The 18,039-nt window shown below is 41.6% G+C and overlaps 1 protein-coding gene across 1 annotated transcript in view; it reads right to left on the bottom strand.

Annotated features, from left to right (window-relative positions):
- The window catches only part of SYCP2L (synaptonemal complex protein 2-like), a 101,801-nt gene extending 84,355 nt beyond the window's left edge, over positions 1–17,446 (bottom strand). Inside the window, exons 1-8 of the mRNA XM_011989693.1 lie at positions 17,154–17,446; positions 12,530–12,598; positions 10,177–10,314; positions 9,973–10,096; positions 5,165–5,265; positions 4,417–4,441; positions 514–599; positions 313–401 (exon numbers count right to left, since the gene is read on the bottom strand). Coding sequence (XP_011845083.1) covers positions 313–401; positions 514–599; positions 4,417–4,441; positions 5,165–5,265; positions 9,973–10,096; positions 10,177–10,314; positions 12,530–12,598; positions 17,154–17,162 — 641 coding nt within the window. The 5' untranslated portion in view covers positions 17,163–17,446. The remainder of the gene's footprint in view (positions 1–312; positions 402–513; positions 600–4,416; positions 4,442–5,164; positions 5,266–9,972; positions 10,097–10,176; positions 10,315–12,529; positions 12,599–17,153) is intronic.
- Between the last annotated feature and the right edge of the window lie 593 nt (positions 17,447–18,039).

Raw genomic sequence — 18,039 nt, 5'->3', positions numbered from 1 at the left:
CGCCCGGCCGAGATGGGGTTTCACCATGTTAGCCAGGATGGTCTGGATCTCCTGACCTTGTGATCTGCCTGCCTTGATTTCCCAAAGTGCTGGGATTACAGGCATGAGCTACCGCGCCCGGATGCAATGTCTTCTTTTTACCTCAGCCCCTCTTTATCACCTAGCATAGTGCCTGACTCATAACAGGTGCACAAAGCATTTACCGAAGAGAGAAAGGACGTAATCAGGTGTAAGCAGAACACAGACTAAAGTCGTACAATCATGAGAGGTTTTATCCTTACTACAGCACGAAACTTATACAAAATCACTTACATAAGCTGACACATGCGTTCTGACAAAGGGAATTTTTTTCTTTCTTCCCGAGGGACAGCGTCCAAAATGCAGTTAAAAGTCTTCAAGCCCTTTTGGGAATTGAGAAGACATTCATGGAGAAGAAACAAAACAGAGACCTATGTATGATCTTCTCTAAGGTTTCTGGAGCCGCTGGTATCTATTTTGTTATTTGCAACTTACCTCCTGTCGAATCAAATGATCTACAGTCTTTTCTGTCACCAGGAATCCTAAGCTAAGTAGGAAGGAATCCAACATCTGAATTTTCCCTGAAAGTATAATTTCAAAGACTCAATTTTATGTTTGAAAGAGTAAGAAAATGACTCCTACACACGGTCAGAGCCTTTCACTGAGGGTGCCTTTCTGGGTTTTCTACAATATAACTCACTTTGCAGCCTGTGCCCCTTACGATCCTGTTGCTTTGTCTTCTGGTATCAAGGGTCGTGAGCATGTGCACACATTCATATACGCGTTTATTTTACATGGTTCTTGGTGACTTATTTTGAAACTAAATCTTACTTTATCTCAGGAAAATTAATTCTTTGATACTTTTATTACAGTAGACTTTCTCAACTTTGGCAATATTGATATTTCAAGCCAGGTAATTCTTCTTCTAAGAAGAACTTGAGAACTGCTGTCAAAATGCAGGGGGAAAAATGAGTGAGGAAAAGATGCACATGAAGATAAAAACAAAGATGTGACAGATAATCTTACAAAGAGGGAACAGAAAGTAAATGTAATGGACTTTTTGGGGGTCTCTCCACCATCCTTCCCCACTCCTCTGTTATGGAGCAGTTGTGCTATTTGGGTGAGACCGATCAGTTCCAGGGGTAAATCCGGACTGGCTTAAACTAGGCAGAGGTGGCCCATTTATCTTTTCATAGTGACTGGTTCATCTGGAGGGCAGGGCACCCAATCAGAGCAAAGCTAGGGCTTTTGTTTGCTGGTTGAGGAAAGGGAACCTTTCTCCCCGAGATGTGAACCAGGAAGCACAAAGTTCTCGTTGCAACCAACAAGGGAAACCACCTTGAGAGCAAAGACTAGACTCTGAGAAAGGCAGAACTGAAAGGGCTATAGAGAAATGGAGTGGAGCCACTCTATTTCCAAACTGCCCACCTCTGGACTCTTCAGTCCCTTCAGCCAGTAAGTTGTCTTTATCATTTAAGCCTATTTGAGCTAGATATTCTGTTAAATACACCCAAAGCACTCTACCTCAGTAGTTGATGACTACAGATGATTTTGCCCCACGGGGAATGTGTGGAGATGTTTTTGGTTGTCATGACTTGGGGATGGATGCTGTTGGCATCTAGAGGGTAGAGGACAGGGATGCCGCCAAACACCCTTTGATGTGCAGATAGCACCCAGGACAAAGGACTACCCAGTTCAAAATATCTATATTGCCAAAATTGAGAAACTCTGCTGTAATAAAATTATCAAAGAACAAATTTTCCTGAGCTAAAGTAACATTTGGATTCAAAATAAGTCACCAAGAACCATGTAAAATCAACGTGCTTTCAACCCTTAATATCAGAAGATAATAGAAACAGGATTGTAAGGGGCACAGCGTGCAAAGTGACAGTAATATTGTATAAAAGCCAGAAAGACATCTTCAAACGATGAAAAGCTCTGACCACGTCCCTCCCACAGGCTAATACTCTCACATTTCTTTAACACAGTAAATTTATTGTCATATACAAAGAAGAAGAAATAAGGTACCATCCTTTTGATGTTAGTAATTAAATTAAGGGTAACTAACAGTAAAACAAAACTAGGACATAAGTCATTCAAATCAGTAGAGAGGGATAAACTGTGAAAGAAAGCCATAATCCATATAGCGGAACACAAACAAAAGAATCATAAAAATAAATAAGAAGACATAAGTTTCAGAACAAAAAAGAAGGAGTGATTAATGTTGTCAACTGCAGAAGGAAGTGGGAAGAAATTCAGTGAAAACATCTTTCTACTTTGGAGAGAAGGATTAGACATTAACTCTGCAGAGCCTGGGCATAAAACTCACACAAGACAACTGTCGAAGGACACACGTGAAAACATGTCACTTGCAGAGAGGCCAGTCCTGCTAAGGTGACCACAGTGGGCTCCAAGCACGAATTGCCATTGCTATAGATGGGACTGTGTCCCCCCCAAAATTCATATATTGGAGCCTTAACCCTCAATGTGATGGTATTTGAGATGCAGCCTTTGGTAAGGGAAGTTCAGATGAGGTCACGAGTGTGGGATCCTCATGATGGGATGAGTGCCCTTATAAGAGCTCGGTCCAGGTGCAGTGGCTCATGCCTGTAATCCTAGCACTTTGGGAGGCCGAGGTGGTTGGATCACATGGAGTCAGGAGTTCAAGACCAGCCTGGCCAAAATAGTGAAACCCCATCTCTACTAAAAATACAAAATTAGCCAGGCGTGGTGGCACACGCTTGTAATGCCAGCTACTCAGGAGGCTGAGGCAGGAGAATTGCTTGAAACCAGGAGGCAGAGGTTGCAGTGAGCTGAGAACGTGCCACTGCACTCCAGTCTGAGCAACAGTGCGAGACTCTGTCTCGGGAAAAAAAAAAAAAAGAAAAAGAAAAAGTAAACAAAAAGAAAGAGCTCTGGCTCTGTCCACCTTGTAAGCACACAGCAAGAAGCCAGGTCTCTGCCTACCATGTAGGCACACAGCAAGAAGTCAGAAAGAGGTCATCACCAGAATCCAATCATGCTGGTACCCTAATCTGTTACTCCCAGCCTCCAGAGATAAATGTCTGTTGGCTTAGCCTCCCAATTGATGGCATTTTGTTATGGCGGCCTAATTGGACTAACACAGTCATCTAGAACAATGTTTCCTCTACCGGGGCAATGAAAGTCATTATAGCATTATGTGAATCCATAAATGCCCCAAGCGATGACCATAGAGTGAACATATAGCTCACATATGCATTGTTTTTCAAATATGCAGTATATACATACTGTTGGGATTAATACAAAGCAAGTTTATTTTAAAATGTTACAAAAATAAAAGTAGTTTTTTACCACTGTGCATTTTATCAACCAGTTTTAAAGGCAGTAACTATCATTGTGATGATCATAAAACTTTGACTTGAAAATGTTTGGAACCACTGACTTGAATTATGAGGACCAACCAAGTCAACCAAGTTTTAAAGTCAACCAAGTCCAGTGCATGCTTCAGCTTCTGGTACTGCATTTCCTCAGCTACCAAATACCATCCATTGCAGAATATAGTGTCAGTTGATGATAGCCTTTCAGAAGAAAACTAAAAACATGTAACATAGGAAAATGACATATCAAGATGGCTCCAATTTCCAAAACGTTTAAATATTTAAGTGCATCTTTGAATCCATGGTATCATAATTCAAATGTCAAATTACTTTTTTTTGAGACAGGATCTCACTGTCACCCAGGCTGGGGTGGAGTGGCACAATCATGACTCACTGCAGCCTCAAACTCTGGGGCTCCAGTGATCCTCCCACCTCACCCTCCCAAGTAGCTGGGACTACTGGTGCACACCACCACACCCCGATAATTTTTTATTTCTTGTAGAGATGGGGTCTCACTATGTTGCCCAGGCTGGTGTTGAACTTCTGGATGCAATCAGGTCTGCCTCTTCAGCCTCTGAAAGTGCTGGGATTACAGGCATGAGCCACCACACCCAGCATAACTACCTTTAATTTGAGTTAAATGGAACAAAATCAAGCTATCCTCCAAAGTTTCTAAAATTTTACCTTTTACACTCTTGAAAGACAGAGACAGGCATCTGAATCAGCTTCAAGCTAAATCAGTAGTAGCTAAATTTTTGCATATTTGAATGACAAAAGTGGCTTTCTATTACCTGAACAGAGCTAGCCATACGTCAGGAGCAGCTAAACAAAAATGTTTCTCAGACAAATACAAGACTTTTTTCTACAATGAAATACATTTCCAAATGACACCATGATGACCATAAGGTGATCAATAAATCCAAATAAAATGTTTAAACTTACTTTACTTTTACATATCATTTAAATATTCTTTTCTCTGTGCCAGAATATTCTATTAATGAAAAATTAACAGCCAATTAGTAGCCAATAATATACTTACCTTCACTACTACTCCTGGAAATAATCTAACAAAAAGAAAGAAAAAGTAAAGCTCATATTATTTTTAAACAGCATGATAAACTATAACACAAATGTATTAGTGTTAATTGTCTCTAACAGGCAGGCATTGACTTTACAGAAGGAAAGAATTTTAGAGAAAGCCTATCTGAGCCTTAATCACATCCTTAAAATGTGCGTATCACTCTCAATCAGGTGGCTAATATATTTGTATATATGATAATAAATCACCTCTCATTTTTAACATTGGTTATATAGTTTCTTACTATGTCACATATTAATAATATTCTAATAATAATACATGAGAGTCTTTTGTTTGGTTTTGTTTTGTTTTAAGACAGAGTTTCACTCTTGTTTCCCAGGCTGAAGTACAATCCCGCGGTCCCGGCTCACTATAACCTCCGCCTCCCAGGTTCAAGTGATTCTCCTGCCTCAGCCTCCCAAATAGCTGAAATTACAGGCGCCTATCACCACACCCAGTAAATTTCTGTATTTTAGTAGAGACGGGTTTCACCATGTTGGCCAGGCTGGTCTCGACCTCCTGACTTCAGGTGATCCACTCACCTCGGCCTCCCAAAGTGTTGGGATTACAGGCGTGAGCCATCACGCCCAGCCACGTCAGTCTTTTAACAAAACTTACATATTTAGAAAACCATGTTTTATAAATAACTTGAAGATTCCTGCCAATGACCAATGGCATCTGCTCAGTGAAGCATCCATCCCATCCTTACCAATGCAGTGTCAAAGAAGTCTTCTATAACATGAATCAGTGATGTGTCTGAGGCTAGGCCTTCCAAGGTCAGAATTCCTGTTGTTCTTTCAAACCAGGAAACTAGGTACACAGGAGGACACTCACGTAACTACATATGACTAAATGCTGTCTATTCAATAAAATTTCACAGGACAATTTTCTCATTACAACAAAATCATCTTAAAGATCTTTTCCCATTCCATTCCATTTCAATGAGGCCTGGCTCTGAGACCTCCCACCGGAACACTTCAGGATGGTGCCATACCACTACAGAGCTGTCACAAGTAAGCTCTCAGAGATCAGCACAAAATAGAGTCCCAGCCAGGATCTGTGTCAGAAAGCCGTATAAAGGGACTAGTGAGGAGCATTTAAGACATAAATGAGGCCAGGCGCAGTGGCTCACGCCTGTAATCCCAGCACTTTGGGAGGCCGAGGCAGGTGGATCACTTGAGGCCAGGAGTTCAAGACCAGCCTGGGAAAGATGGTTAAACTTCATCTCTACAAAAAATATAAAAATTAGCTGGGTGTGGTGGTGCACACCTCTAGTCCTAGCTACTTGGGAGACTGAGGTGTGAGGATCACTTGAGTCCAGAAGGTCAACACTGTAGCAAGTGCTGTGATCACACCACTACACTCCAGCCTGGGCAACAGAGCGAGACCCCACCTCCAAAAAAAAAAAAAAAAAAGAGGTAAGTGAACCTCCTCAGCACAGGGGGAAAAAAAATCTTGTGATCTAAGAATCTGCTGAAAACAAACTATCAAAGAATATATAGAATTTGGAAAGTTCTCAGAAGTATTCTTGGTTATAGTAAATATGCCTCAGGCCTAGGTATCTTTCTTTTGTTAAAAAGCTTCCAGCTAATTAGAGAATTTTTTCCTATAGGAATATATATCCAATTTCATATTAAACTGCTGGAATTGGTATGATTTAAAATAAACTTCTGTAACCTTTCCTCCCCCACCCCAGAATATACGGTATTTCCTCCATAAAGCAAAAACCATCTTATTTTTCCCATGATTTTTGCTGAGACTCGTCACTCTTAGAAAAACAAATAAAAATAAGAAAAACCCCGCATGCATAGTTAGAAATCATCAGCTGAACATGACATCAGTCACGTGAGTTTCTGATGAACAACTCTTGCAGAAGTCAGGCCTTCAAAACTCTGTACACTTTGGGCCAAGAACCTGACTCACTCCAGCTGAAGATCAATAAACCAGTTTTCAAGCCTTGGCTGTACATTAGGAAAACCTGGAGAGTCAGGAAACATCCCCCAGACCCAGTAATCAGAATCACTGGTGATACACCCCCACCTGAGTTTTCTATTTTAGGTTTAAGAATGTTTGTGAGAGCTCTCCAGGTGACTGTCATGTCCAGCAAGGTTTGAAAGCCATTACTATGTTCCAAGTAAGGTTTCTTTTGTCTCAAATCAGACAAATACTTGCACTAGATTGAATCATCCACCTGCTGAAGAAAGCTTTTCTCCACTAGCACAAGAGAAGAAATGTCTTCCTGTGTAGCAGAACTCACTGGTAAGGCTATATTTCCTCCCTCCCTATGTTCATACTTAAAAGTCTACGCTTTTCAAATACATTTTTGTCACCACTCCATCCCTCCAAAGCCTATCGCACTCCCAGCACCCTCCCAAATACACTGGTTGAGTAGATACAGAAACGGCAGAAAGGCTGCACTCCCTGATCAATACTTGGCAACAGGAAGTTCTCACTGAACCCATTTATACACCCTGGTCACACATTGTCTAACAGACATCCCAGCTCTCCCCACAGTTGTATCACTACCAGAAGCCACACACAATAGCCATGACTTCTGAGGAATATGGTATCAGACAAGTTGCTTAATCCTCCTGGATTTTACAGTGCAGGACTAAAGATGTTCCTTTCTGTAGGGCTTTTTTTTGTTTGTTTGTTTTTGTTTTTTTTTTTGAGACAGGGTCTCACTCTGTCACCCAGACTGGAGTGCAGTAGCACCATCTTGGCACACCACAACCTCCAGCTTAAGCAATTCCCCTGCCTCAGCTTCCCGAGTAGCTGGGATTATAGGCATGAGCCACCACTGCCCAGCTAATTTCTGTATTTTTAATAGAGACGGGGTGTCACCGTGTTGGCAAGGCTGGTCTCGAACCCCTGACCTCAGGTGATCCACCAGCCTCAACCTCCCAAAGTGCTGGGATTACAGGCGGGAGTCACCGTACCATGAATTCTTATTCTATGGAGTAGAGGAACTTCCAAGCACACTTTGTGTTGAGTTTGCAAACACAATTGTCTTTAGAAGTATAGAGCTGGCTGAGCGTGGTGGCTCACACCTATAATCCCAGCACTTTGGGAGGCCGAGGCAGGTGAATCATCTGAGGTCAGGAGTTCGAGATGTGGGATATGATGAGGTTTCTCTTTAAATAATCTGATCAATCTTTTATTATTTAATTCATAGCACCCCCCCCCCCTTTTTCTCCTCCTTTCTCCTTTTTGCGTTTGTTAGATGCCCAGGCACACCACAGTACCAGGCGTTATCAGTACCAGCTCACATTCCTTGCCTTATTTGAAAAGAGGACTAACTTTCTAGCTCATTACAGACACCCCTTCCCCTTCCTCTCCACTTTCTTTTACGTGCTCACCCTATCTAAAAAAAAAAAAAAAAAAAAAATCAAATGTTTAGCCAGCCGGGATTAGTTTAGATTGTACGACCCAACCCTGGCCAATGGGGAAAAGGTACACGGGCAGGGCTTGCGTCAGCAATAAAGGCTCTCATGCCCCTTTGTTCAGGTGTGCTGTCATGGCAACTGGCCAAGGAGGCACCCCTCTGCGCAGAAGTAAAATTGCTTTGCTAAGAATCCTTTGTTCGAGTGTTCAATTTCCTTAGAATTTTGAGCGTTATTCCCAACAGAGACAAGTCTGACCAACGTGGTGAAACCCCATCTCTACTAAAAATACAAAAAAATTAGCTGGGTGTGGTGGCACACACCTGTAATCTCAGCTACTTGGGAGGCTGAGGCAGAAGAATTGCTTGAACCTGGGAGACGGAGGTTGCAGTGAGCCAACATCGCCCCTGCACTCCAGCCTGGATGACAGAGCGAGACTCCGTCTCATAAAAAAAAAAGAAAGAAAGAAAAGAAAGAAAGAAACAAGTATAGAGTCTAAGCTGGGCATAGGGGCTCATGCCTGTAATCCTAGCACTTTGGGAGGCCAAGGTGGGTAGATCACTTGAGGTCATGAGTTCGAGACCAGCCTGGCCAACATGGTAAAACCCTGTCTCTACTAAAAATACAAAAATTAGCTGGGCACAGTGGTGTGTGCCTGTAATCCCAGCTACTCAGGAGGCTGAGACAGGAGAGCCCAGGAGGCAGAGGTTGAAGTGAGCTGAGATCGTACTACTACACTCCAGACTGGGTGACAAAATTAAGACCCTGTCTCAAAAAAAAAAAAAAAAGAAAGAAAAGAAAAGAAAAAGAAAAAAGAAAGAAAGAAAAAAAAGAGGTATAGAGTCTAGTATCCCATTCTCTGATAATGTTGATCTATTCTTGCCAAAACCTATATGAAATAACGTATCTAAATAATGGTTATGAAATTTCCATCACCAACTAGGATGCCAATGGAATATAGAAACTCCTACTTGATTTCAAAACTCCAGTGGGGATTTGATCTGACACTTTTTTAAACCTTGGGAGGGAATTCTTAAACCTAAATAGAAAAGTTAGGGTGGGGCATATTCCTATTCATATCCCAAAAGGTCAGCTTAGGGTTCCAAGGTATACTTAGAACATCTCTGCTTCATTTCCTTTGAGATTTTATCTCCTTTTCCCTGCTTCCTGTTTTCTGCATAAGTTAGTGTGTCAGCAGGTCAAGTGGGGTTACATGCAAAATGAAATATATACGGTCTGCATAAGCACAGTCTTTAATTCCCCCTGCAAACACTTCTAAAGTCCCTAAGAGGAGTTTGGGAAAGCCTGGAGTTTGCTTTTTCTCCTGAAGGGGTAGCTTCAGAATCAGATGCATTTTAGAGTAACAAAGGGCAAAGACAGATCTTGGCCCAATCTGGCCTTAATAAACTTCAGGTACTAGAACTCAAGGTGTAAATCAAAGACATTATTAGCAGTCAGATCATCCTTCTACCTTACTTCTTCCCCACATCTCCTCACCAATAAACAAACTTGTCTCTGGGTTGCAAAAACCTCACCATTAAAAGACAGGAGCTACAGCAAGAGATGTTGCAGATTCTGCTTTGCTTCCAGATGCCGTTACAAAGGCACTCACTGTGTTATCTCCTGGTTAATATTTTTAAAAGAATAAAATGTGATAATTTGGGTAACTTTGAATAAGCAAAAATGTTTTTGCTATTTGTTTTTTCAGATTCATCCAAGGTTTAGAAAACAGGAAAAGTGACGTGTTACAAGAGCAAAGAAAAGTTTTCGATGATCATTTTTCTAGGTCTACTCTTGTTAATAAAGTCTATTAAAATAGTTCTAGAGCCTACTCCTACTCATTTTCCCCCAAATTCACTAAAATAATTTAAAATAATAATCACTGCATAGGCTCATCAAGAGGAGTGGTTGTATCTGACTCGATCCCGTGCACTCCCAAAGTGCCTTGCATAGCAGGTACATCAGGAAATGTATGTTGAATTTAATTTTTTATTAGAAATAAGCAATAAGAATGGATATCAATTTCTTTTCAAATTGGATTTCAAAGGAACAGAAATACCAAACTTAACTAGACAACTAAATCCATGTAAGTTCTTTAAGTTACCCAAAGCCATATAAAATAAAAATAGGACACTTATCTTTGGGATCAGTCCCTGCTGAATTAGCAAAGGTTCATCTTCTTTCGGGCCATCTATGAAGAATCGCTGAATACATTTCAGCAACAGTGACACAGACTGAAATTCATTTTTATCTAGTTCCTAGGTATAAACCACACTAAATTAAAACACTTATAAATAATTATACATTCATATTTTGGTCACAAAGCAAACCAACTTGCCTTATTTATTAATCTGTTAAGACGGTGTAATAGAAGATGATTATATTTTTGAGGACAGTGGCTCTCTTTCTGTTGAAAGTATTCTTTTATTTTCTGAAATCCTTTATCATGGAATGCATTCATAATAAGTGACTGAAGCTGGAAAGATGATAGTTTGCAAATTACTTTTTCCCTAAAAACATTTATTTTATAGTAATATTTCTAACTGATATCATTATCAATAAGAATTCAGTGTGAAATAATATAGGGTAAACATAGAATGGAGATCTCTATCTTGAATACTAAACAATCATTTCACAAATGATTGATGTTTCTGTTGGCTTAAGACAAGAGTTCCCAAAATGTGGCTCCTAGACCACCAGCAGCATTGGCATCACCTGGGGAATTCTTCGCACTCAGACTCAGGGCAGAGCCCTTCATGTGATTCTCGTGCATGCTGAAGTCTGGGAACCACTGACCCAGGGAAAACAACACTTGAGTTTCAGGTATCATGGGATGAAGACCCTCTGCAATGTTGGGAATTCTAAAACACTAAAAATTCAAGCCTATGATCACTCACTGAGTGACATAAATGATCATAATAGAAGGAAGAAAAATAATACTAATAATTATAGATAAGTATGCAAATTGACCATAATGAATGAAATTCATCTTTTCTGCCTGCACATTAGCTAAGACATGCTTCTAAGTACATATACTTAAAGGGCCGGGTGCAGTGGCATACACCTGTAATCCCAGCACTTTGGGAGGCCGAGGCAGGCGGATCACCTGAGGTCAGGAGTTCGAGACCAGCCTGACCAACATGGAGCAACTCCGTCTCTACTAAAAATACAAAATTAGCCAGACATGGCGGTGCATGCCTGTAATCCCAGCTACTTGGGAAGCTGAGGCAGAAGAATGCTTGAACCTGGGATGGAGGTTGCAGTGAATCGAGATCGCACCATTGCACTCCAGCCTGTGCAACAAGAGCAAAACTCTGTCTCAAAAAAAAAAAAGTGCATATACCTGAATAACAGACATTTCCTTAAATATTTAAACTATAAAAGATTTTTGATCTTTAAAAATAAAACAATACTATTTTAATAAGGAAGCAATTTACTATCTACAGCCTAAAATTCCACTTATTCTTAGTACTGAATTAAAAGGGAAAACAGCATTTAAAATTATTCCATTTAAATGGAATGTTTTCTTTTTTCAGTCAACACATAGTGAGTTTTTTTGTGCCAAGTGTGTTAAGTGTTCTGCAGATGTTATTATTTAATCCTTGCCTCGGTCCTGAGAGGTTAGGTTCTTTATCTCAGGATAGAATTAGCAAGGATAAGAAAGGTTACAAACTTACGTGAGATCACTCAGCTGAAATTTACTCCCTTTTACCTGCTTAAAACTCTGCCATTGCCAGGCGCGGGGCTCACGCCCATAATCCCAGCACTTTAGGAGGCCAAGGCAAGAGGATCGCTTAAGCCCAGAAATTTGACATCAGCCTGGGCAATATATTGAGACTCAATCTCTACAAAAAACGAAAAACTAGCCAGGTGTGGTGGTTCATGCCTGTAGTCACAGCTACTCAGAAGGCGAGGCAGGAGGATCACTTGAGCCCAGGAGGTCAAGGCTGCAGTGAGCCATGATTGTACCACTGCACTCCACCCGGGGTGACAGAGTGAGATCCTGTTAAAACAGAACAAAACTTTGCCATGGCTTCCTCTGCATTCAGAACAAATCCAAGTCCTTTGCTTTAGTCCACAGAATGTGGCATGATCTGATCTCTGACAGTCTGACACTACCCTGCTAATGAGTCCTAGGATAAGTCAAGCTCTTGCCTTGGGGCCTTTGAACTGGCTGTTCAAGGCCTGGGCTACTTCACACCACCACTTTCCACGTGGCTGGCTCCACTCAGACCACAGCTTAAGCATAACTTTTTCAGGTAGAGCTTCCAGGACCACCTTAAGTAGACCAGGTGTCTCCTCAACACTCCCAATCATTCCCCATCTCAATACCCTGTTGTTTTTCTTCCTGCTTTCTTTGGCTTTCTGCCAGTCTATAAGCTCCATAAAGGCAGAAGTTGTATCTAGTTTGTTCAGTACTATCTATCTACATCTAGAATAGCACAGGATACAAGATAGTTTAGACTAGGATATTGGTAGGATAGCTAACAGTAAATTGACTAGATATAGTAATAAATTGGACATGAGAGATTAGGGAAGGAGAAAAATAAAGATTTCTCTGCTTCTGATTTGAGCAACTGGAGGAACAATCTTGCTAATGACCCAGGGAACACAGAACTAGAAAGAATACATACACTCACACACAGACACAGACACACACACACACATTATAAAAGAAACTTGATCTTTACCCAGAAAGCATCATTCTGGGCCTTCCCAGTCCTATCTTCCTTAGTAGGCTGCAAAGGATCTTTGTTTTTCTGTGTGGAATAAAAATATGTTTTTAAAACAATTTCTATTTCAAAGAAATGCATTTCAAGTTTTAAACATAAAGCAAAAATAAATAAATAAAGGTTTGTATTGTTTTCCTGAACAGAAATTTTTGTTTGCTCATATTATTGACTAAGTAAAATAGTACTTGGAAAAAAAAAAAAAACTCTATCCAACCTTCTTTAGCATGGTCTATGACAAATACAATACAAATTATCAGAAGAAGCAAAGCAAGCATCATTTGAATAAATAATCATACAAAACAAACTCTATAATGATGATTATAAAGTAGAAGTAAAAGGTTTTGAACTAAAAAACCATTTTCAGAATGAGAGCTTGTAAAATAAAGTTAAATAAAAGTGTCTTGGAGGCATCATAGTACTTGACTTCAAAATACACTACAAAGTTATAGGAACAAAACAGAATGGTACTGGCATAAAAACAGACACATACATAGACCAATGGAACAGAATAGATAAACCCAAAATAAATCTACTTCTTTATAGCCAACTGATTTTTGACAAAGGTGTCAAGAACATTCATGGGGAAAAGATAGTCTCTTCAATAACTGGTGCTGGGAAAACTGGATATTTATATGTGGAAGAATGAAACCAGATCCCATGTCTCACCATATACAAAAATCAACTCAAAATAAACTAAAAACTTACACTTAACATCCCAAACTATGAAACTACCAGAAGAAAATATAGGGGAAACACTTTAGGACACTGGTCTGGGCAAAGATTTTATGGAGAAGACCTCAAAATCACAGGCAATGAAAGCAAAAATAGACAAATGAAATTATACAGACCAAAAAGCTTCTTACAGAAAGGGAAATAATAGAGTGAAGAGACAACCAGCAGAATGGGAGAATGTATTTGCAAACTATGCATCCAAACAAGCCATTAATATCTAGAATATAGAGGGAACTCAAACACCTCAACAGCAAAATAACCAATCCAATTAAAAATGGGTAAATAAGCTAAATAGACATCTCTCCAAAGAAGACATACAAATGACCAACAGGTATATGAAAAAATACTCAACATCACTAATCATTGGAAAATGCAAATCAAAACCAAAATAAGATATTATCTTACCCCAGTTAGAATGGCCATTATCAAGACAAAAAACAACAAATGCGGGCAAGGATATGGAAAAAGAGGAACTCTTGTACACTGTTGGTAGGAATATAAATTAGTATAGACAATATGGAAAACAGCATGGAGGTTCCTCAAAAAACTAAAGCCAGAACTATCATAAATCCAACAATCCCACTCCTGGAGATATATCCAAAAGAAAAGAAATCAGTATGTCAAAGGCATATCTGCACTCCCATGTTTATTGCAGCACTATTCATAATAGCCAAGATATGGAATCAACCTAAGTGTCCATCAGTGGATGAATGGATAAAGAAAATGTGATATTTTCACGCAGTGGAATACTTTTCAGCCAGAAAAAAAGAACAAAATCCTGTCATTCATAGTAACATGCATGAGCCTGGAGGACATTATGCTAAGTGAAATAAGCAGGGCACAGACAGACACACTGCATGTTCTTGATCACATGTAGAGGCTAAAATGCTGATCTCGGCCAGGTGTGGTGGCTCATGCCTGTAATCCCAGCACTTTGGGTGGTCGAGGTGGGTGGATCACCTGAGATCAGGAGTTTGAGACCAGCCTGACCAACATGACGAAACCCCGTCTGTACTAAAAATACAAAATTATCCGGGCATGGTGGCACATGCCTGTAATCCCAGCTACTGGGGAGGCTGAGGCAAGAGAATCGTTTGAACCCGGGAGGCAGAGGTTGCAATGAGCTGAGGTCACACCATTGCACTCCAGCTGAGGAAGCAAGAGCAAAACTCCATCTCAAAAAAAAAAAAAGAAAAAAAAAACTGATTGCACAGAAGTAGAGAATAGAATAGTGGTCACTAGAAAAGGGGAAGGGTGAGATAGGCAGAGGTTAGTTAATGGACACAAAATTACAGCTAGCTGGAAGAAGGAGTAAGTTCTAGAGTACGATAGCACTGTAGGGTGACTATAATGAACAACTTACTGTATATTTTCAAATAGCTAGACGAGTAGACTTTGAACATTCCCAACACAAAGAAATAAATGTTTGAGATGATGGATATGCATAATTACTCTAATTTGATCATTACACATTGTATACACATATGGAAATATCACACTACACCTATTAACATGTACAATTATTATGTGTCAATTAATATATGTGTCAATTAAAAATAAATGATAAAGGCAAAGAAAAAGAACCATTGTGTTAGTAGATAATTGAGTAGAGGCAAAAGTGAGATAGAAGGAACAGCTAAAGCCACAATTAAAATTGGGTTTTAGGCCAGGCGCAGTGACTCATGCCTGTAATCCCAGCACTTTGGGAGGCCGAGGCGGGTGGATCACGAGGTCAGTTCGAGACCAGCCTGTCCAATGTGGTGAAACTCTGTCTCTACTAAACACACAAAAAATCAGCCGGGTGTGGTGGCGGGCCCCTGTACTCCCAGCTACTCAGGAGGCTGAGGCAGGAGAATGGCATGAACCTGGGAAGTGAAGCTTGCAGTGAGCTGAGATCATGCCACTGCACTCCAGCCTGGGCGACAGAGCAAGACTCCATCTCAAAAAAAAAAAAAAAAAAATACAAAAATTAGCCTGGCATGATGGCGCGAGACTGTAGTCCCAGCTACTCGTGAGGCTGAGGAAGCAGAACCACTTGAACCTGGGAGGTGGAGGGTGCAGTGATCCGAGATCGAGCCACCGTGCTCCAGCCTGGGTGACAAAGTGAGACTCCATTTAAAAAAAAAAAAAAGAAAGAAAAGGGTGTTAATTCATAGCACAAACTGACATCAAATAAACACTATGCTATGGATCTATAAAGAATTTCTAAGTTTTGTCAACAAATTCTGAATTAGTGGGAAATACTTCCCATCCCAAAGAAAATATTCCCAGGAGCCTTTATGTTACGCTTCTTTACCTCTTTTCTCTATAGACACTGCCCTATCTCTCCTTCAGTTCAACTCATATGCAGAGATGCTCTGTGTATTTTTATTTCTACCTCCTTTCAACCGTCTCTGGCATTGGTGGTCAGTACTCTGCAAATTCCAAAGAAATGCTTACTGTTTCTGGAATTTCTGGAGCCACTCCAGTGCACAGAAAGGTATCCCCCTCTGTGAAGATCATGTGGCAACTTTTGTGGGTAGGAACTTGACAGGAAAATCAGAAAGTGGGATGGTTTAGGCAGAAAAGGTCGTTAGATTGTCTGAGCTTCAGTCTCCTCATTTAAAAAACATGATGATAGCCGGGCGCGGTGGCTCATACCTGTAATTCCAGCACTGTGGGAGGCCGAGGCGGGCAGATCATGGGGTCAAGAGATCGAGACCATCCTGGCCAACATGGTGAAACCCTGTCTCTACTAAAAATACAAAAATTAGCCGGGCGTGGTGGCGGGCGCCTGTAGTCTCAGCTACTCGGGAGGCTGAGGTAGGAGAATCGCTGGAACCCGGGAGGCGGAGGTTGCAGTGAGCCGAGATCACGCCACTGCACTCCAGCCTGGGTGACAGAATGACATTCCGTCTCAAAAAAAAAAAAAAAAAAAAGATGAGAACACCTATACGGAAGGATTGGAGTGAGGTCTGACAGAATGTTTGTAATGTTCTTAGCATAGTGCCTGGCACATAAAAATGGTTCAGTGAATGGCAGCTTTCAATGTAAGAGGGATGGTGAGGAGGTTATGCTTAAGTGCTCTGAATTTAAGCGTAGCTTGATGTTAGAATGGTTTCTGTCCCAAATCTGTTTTCCCATGGCTGGGAAGATGGCGCCAGATGACAGATGGACGTTATGGAGAACAAGAGTGAGTTCCTGAATCTAGGCAAGCAGTGATCCCTGGCTATTAGAATCACCTGGGGTCCTCACTAACAAACTAACAAACTACCGGCCCACCGTAGACCAATTAAATCAGAATTTCTACCACCAGGAACCCAGGCAGAAGAATGCTAGAAACACGCCCCAAGTGGTTTTTGTTTGTTGTTTTTGGCGTCCCTGCGTGGGCTCACACTCCCCGTGTTTTTACTTTTTATTATTTATTGATAAGTAATAATTGTAGCTTTATCTTAGGGGCTGTCCTTTGTCGTTCGGTTAAATGAAGTCCCAGCACTTCGGGCTGCTTAACGCTACTGCACTTTCTACGCAGCAAAGTGGAAAGAGGGCTGGAAAACCGGCTAGGAAACTACGCAAAGCAACTAGAAAAGAACTATCTCATTGCTTTCCGAACACGAATTATCGGTTCCCCTTTCCCTGAGCGCTCTTTAGCAAGGGATCCGAGGTTTCTATTCTGCCTAGTCTCACCGCAAGCTGCCAATACACCCCGAGCAAATCCAAGGAGGTGGCGGGGGACTGTGCTCAGCGCCCGATCTCTGAGAGAACACCTCGGGGCGGCAGAGTCTGAGCCCCAGGGACCTCAAGCCCTCGCGCGCCCTCGCGCGCCCTCGGACTGTGGACAAAAGGTCCGGGCCTTCCAGGGGGCACTCACCGCTTGCATACCGAGGCTTCGGTCCTGAAGCGGCGCGCCGCTTGCTGAGCTGCGTCAGCCCTCTGCGGTTTCCCTGCCCAAGACACCCGCCCGCTGGGGGCGCTGCTGCGAGAGCCCTGGGGGCGGACTGCTTTTTGAGTCGAGTCTCTTCCGCAACTGTAATTGATGAATCCGCCCCTGCAGTTTACTAGAGCTCCGTGTTTGAGACTCAAGAAAAGCGTGCAAGTAACTAGCGCACATAGGCCAAGCCACCTGGGCGCACGCACACACCCTTTAAGAGAAAGCCAGCACTCAAAGGATGTGAACTATGTCGTTTAAACGTCCCGTATTTGCGAAATTCCAGAGAGATAGTCGTTCGCTTTGCGGTAGCTGTTTCAAGTTTTCGCCCCGCTTTAAAAAGCCAGAGGAACGGCCGGGCGCAGTGGCTCACGCCTGTAATTCCAGCACTTTGGGTGGCCGAGGCGGGTGGATCACTTGAGGTCAGGAGTTCGAGACCAGTCTCGTCAACATGGTGAAACCTTGTCTCTACTAAAACTACAAAAAATTAGCCGGGCGCGGTAGCATGTGCCTGTAACCCTAGCTGCTGGGGAGGCTGAGGTAGGAGAATCACTTGAACCCGGAAGGCGGAGGTTGCAGTGAGCCGAGATCGCGCCACTGCACTCCAACCTGCGAGACAGAATAAGACCCTGTCTAAATAAGTAAATGAATAAATAAGCCAGAGAAGCAGTTTTTGGTCCATTGATGTATGTAGACAGAAGCCGAACCCTTTGCTATGGTAACCAGACTTGTACCCGATATTATTAATACATTCCTGATTTCACACACACAAAAAGTGTGTTTGCTTGTTGTTTTTTAAGTACTGTGGTGCGGAGGAAGGGAAAAAAAA

The sequence above is a fragment of the Mandrillus leucophaeus genome, unplaced genomic scaffold, assembly GCF_000951045.1.
Source record: "Mandrillus leucophaeus isolate KB7577 unplaced genomic scaffold, Mleu.le_1.0 Scaffold36, whole genome shotgun sequence".
In the NCBI taxonomy this organism is placed as follows: domain Eukaryota; kingdom Metazoa; phylum Chordata; class Mammalia; order Primates; family Cercopithecidae; genus Mandrillus; species Mandrillus leucophaeus.
This window is presented reverse-complemented; position numbering and strand designations above follow the sequence as displayed.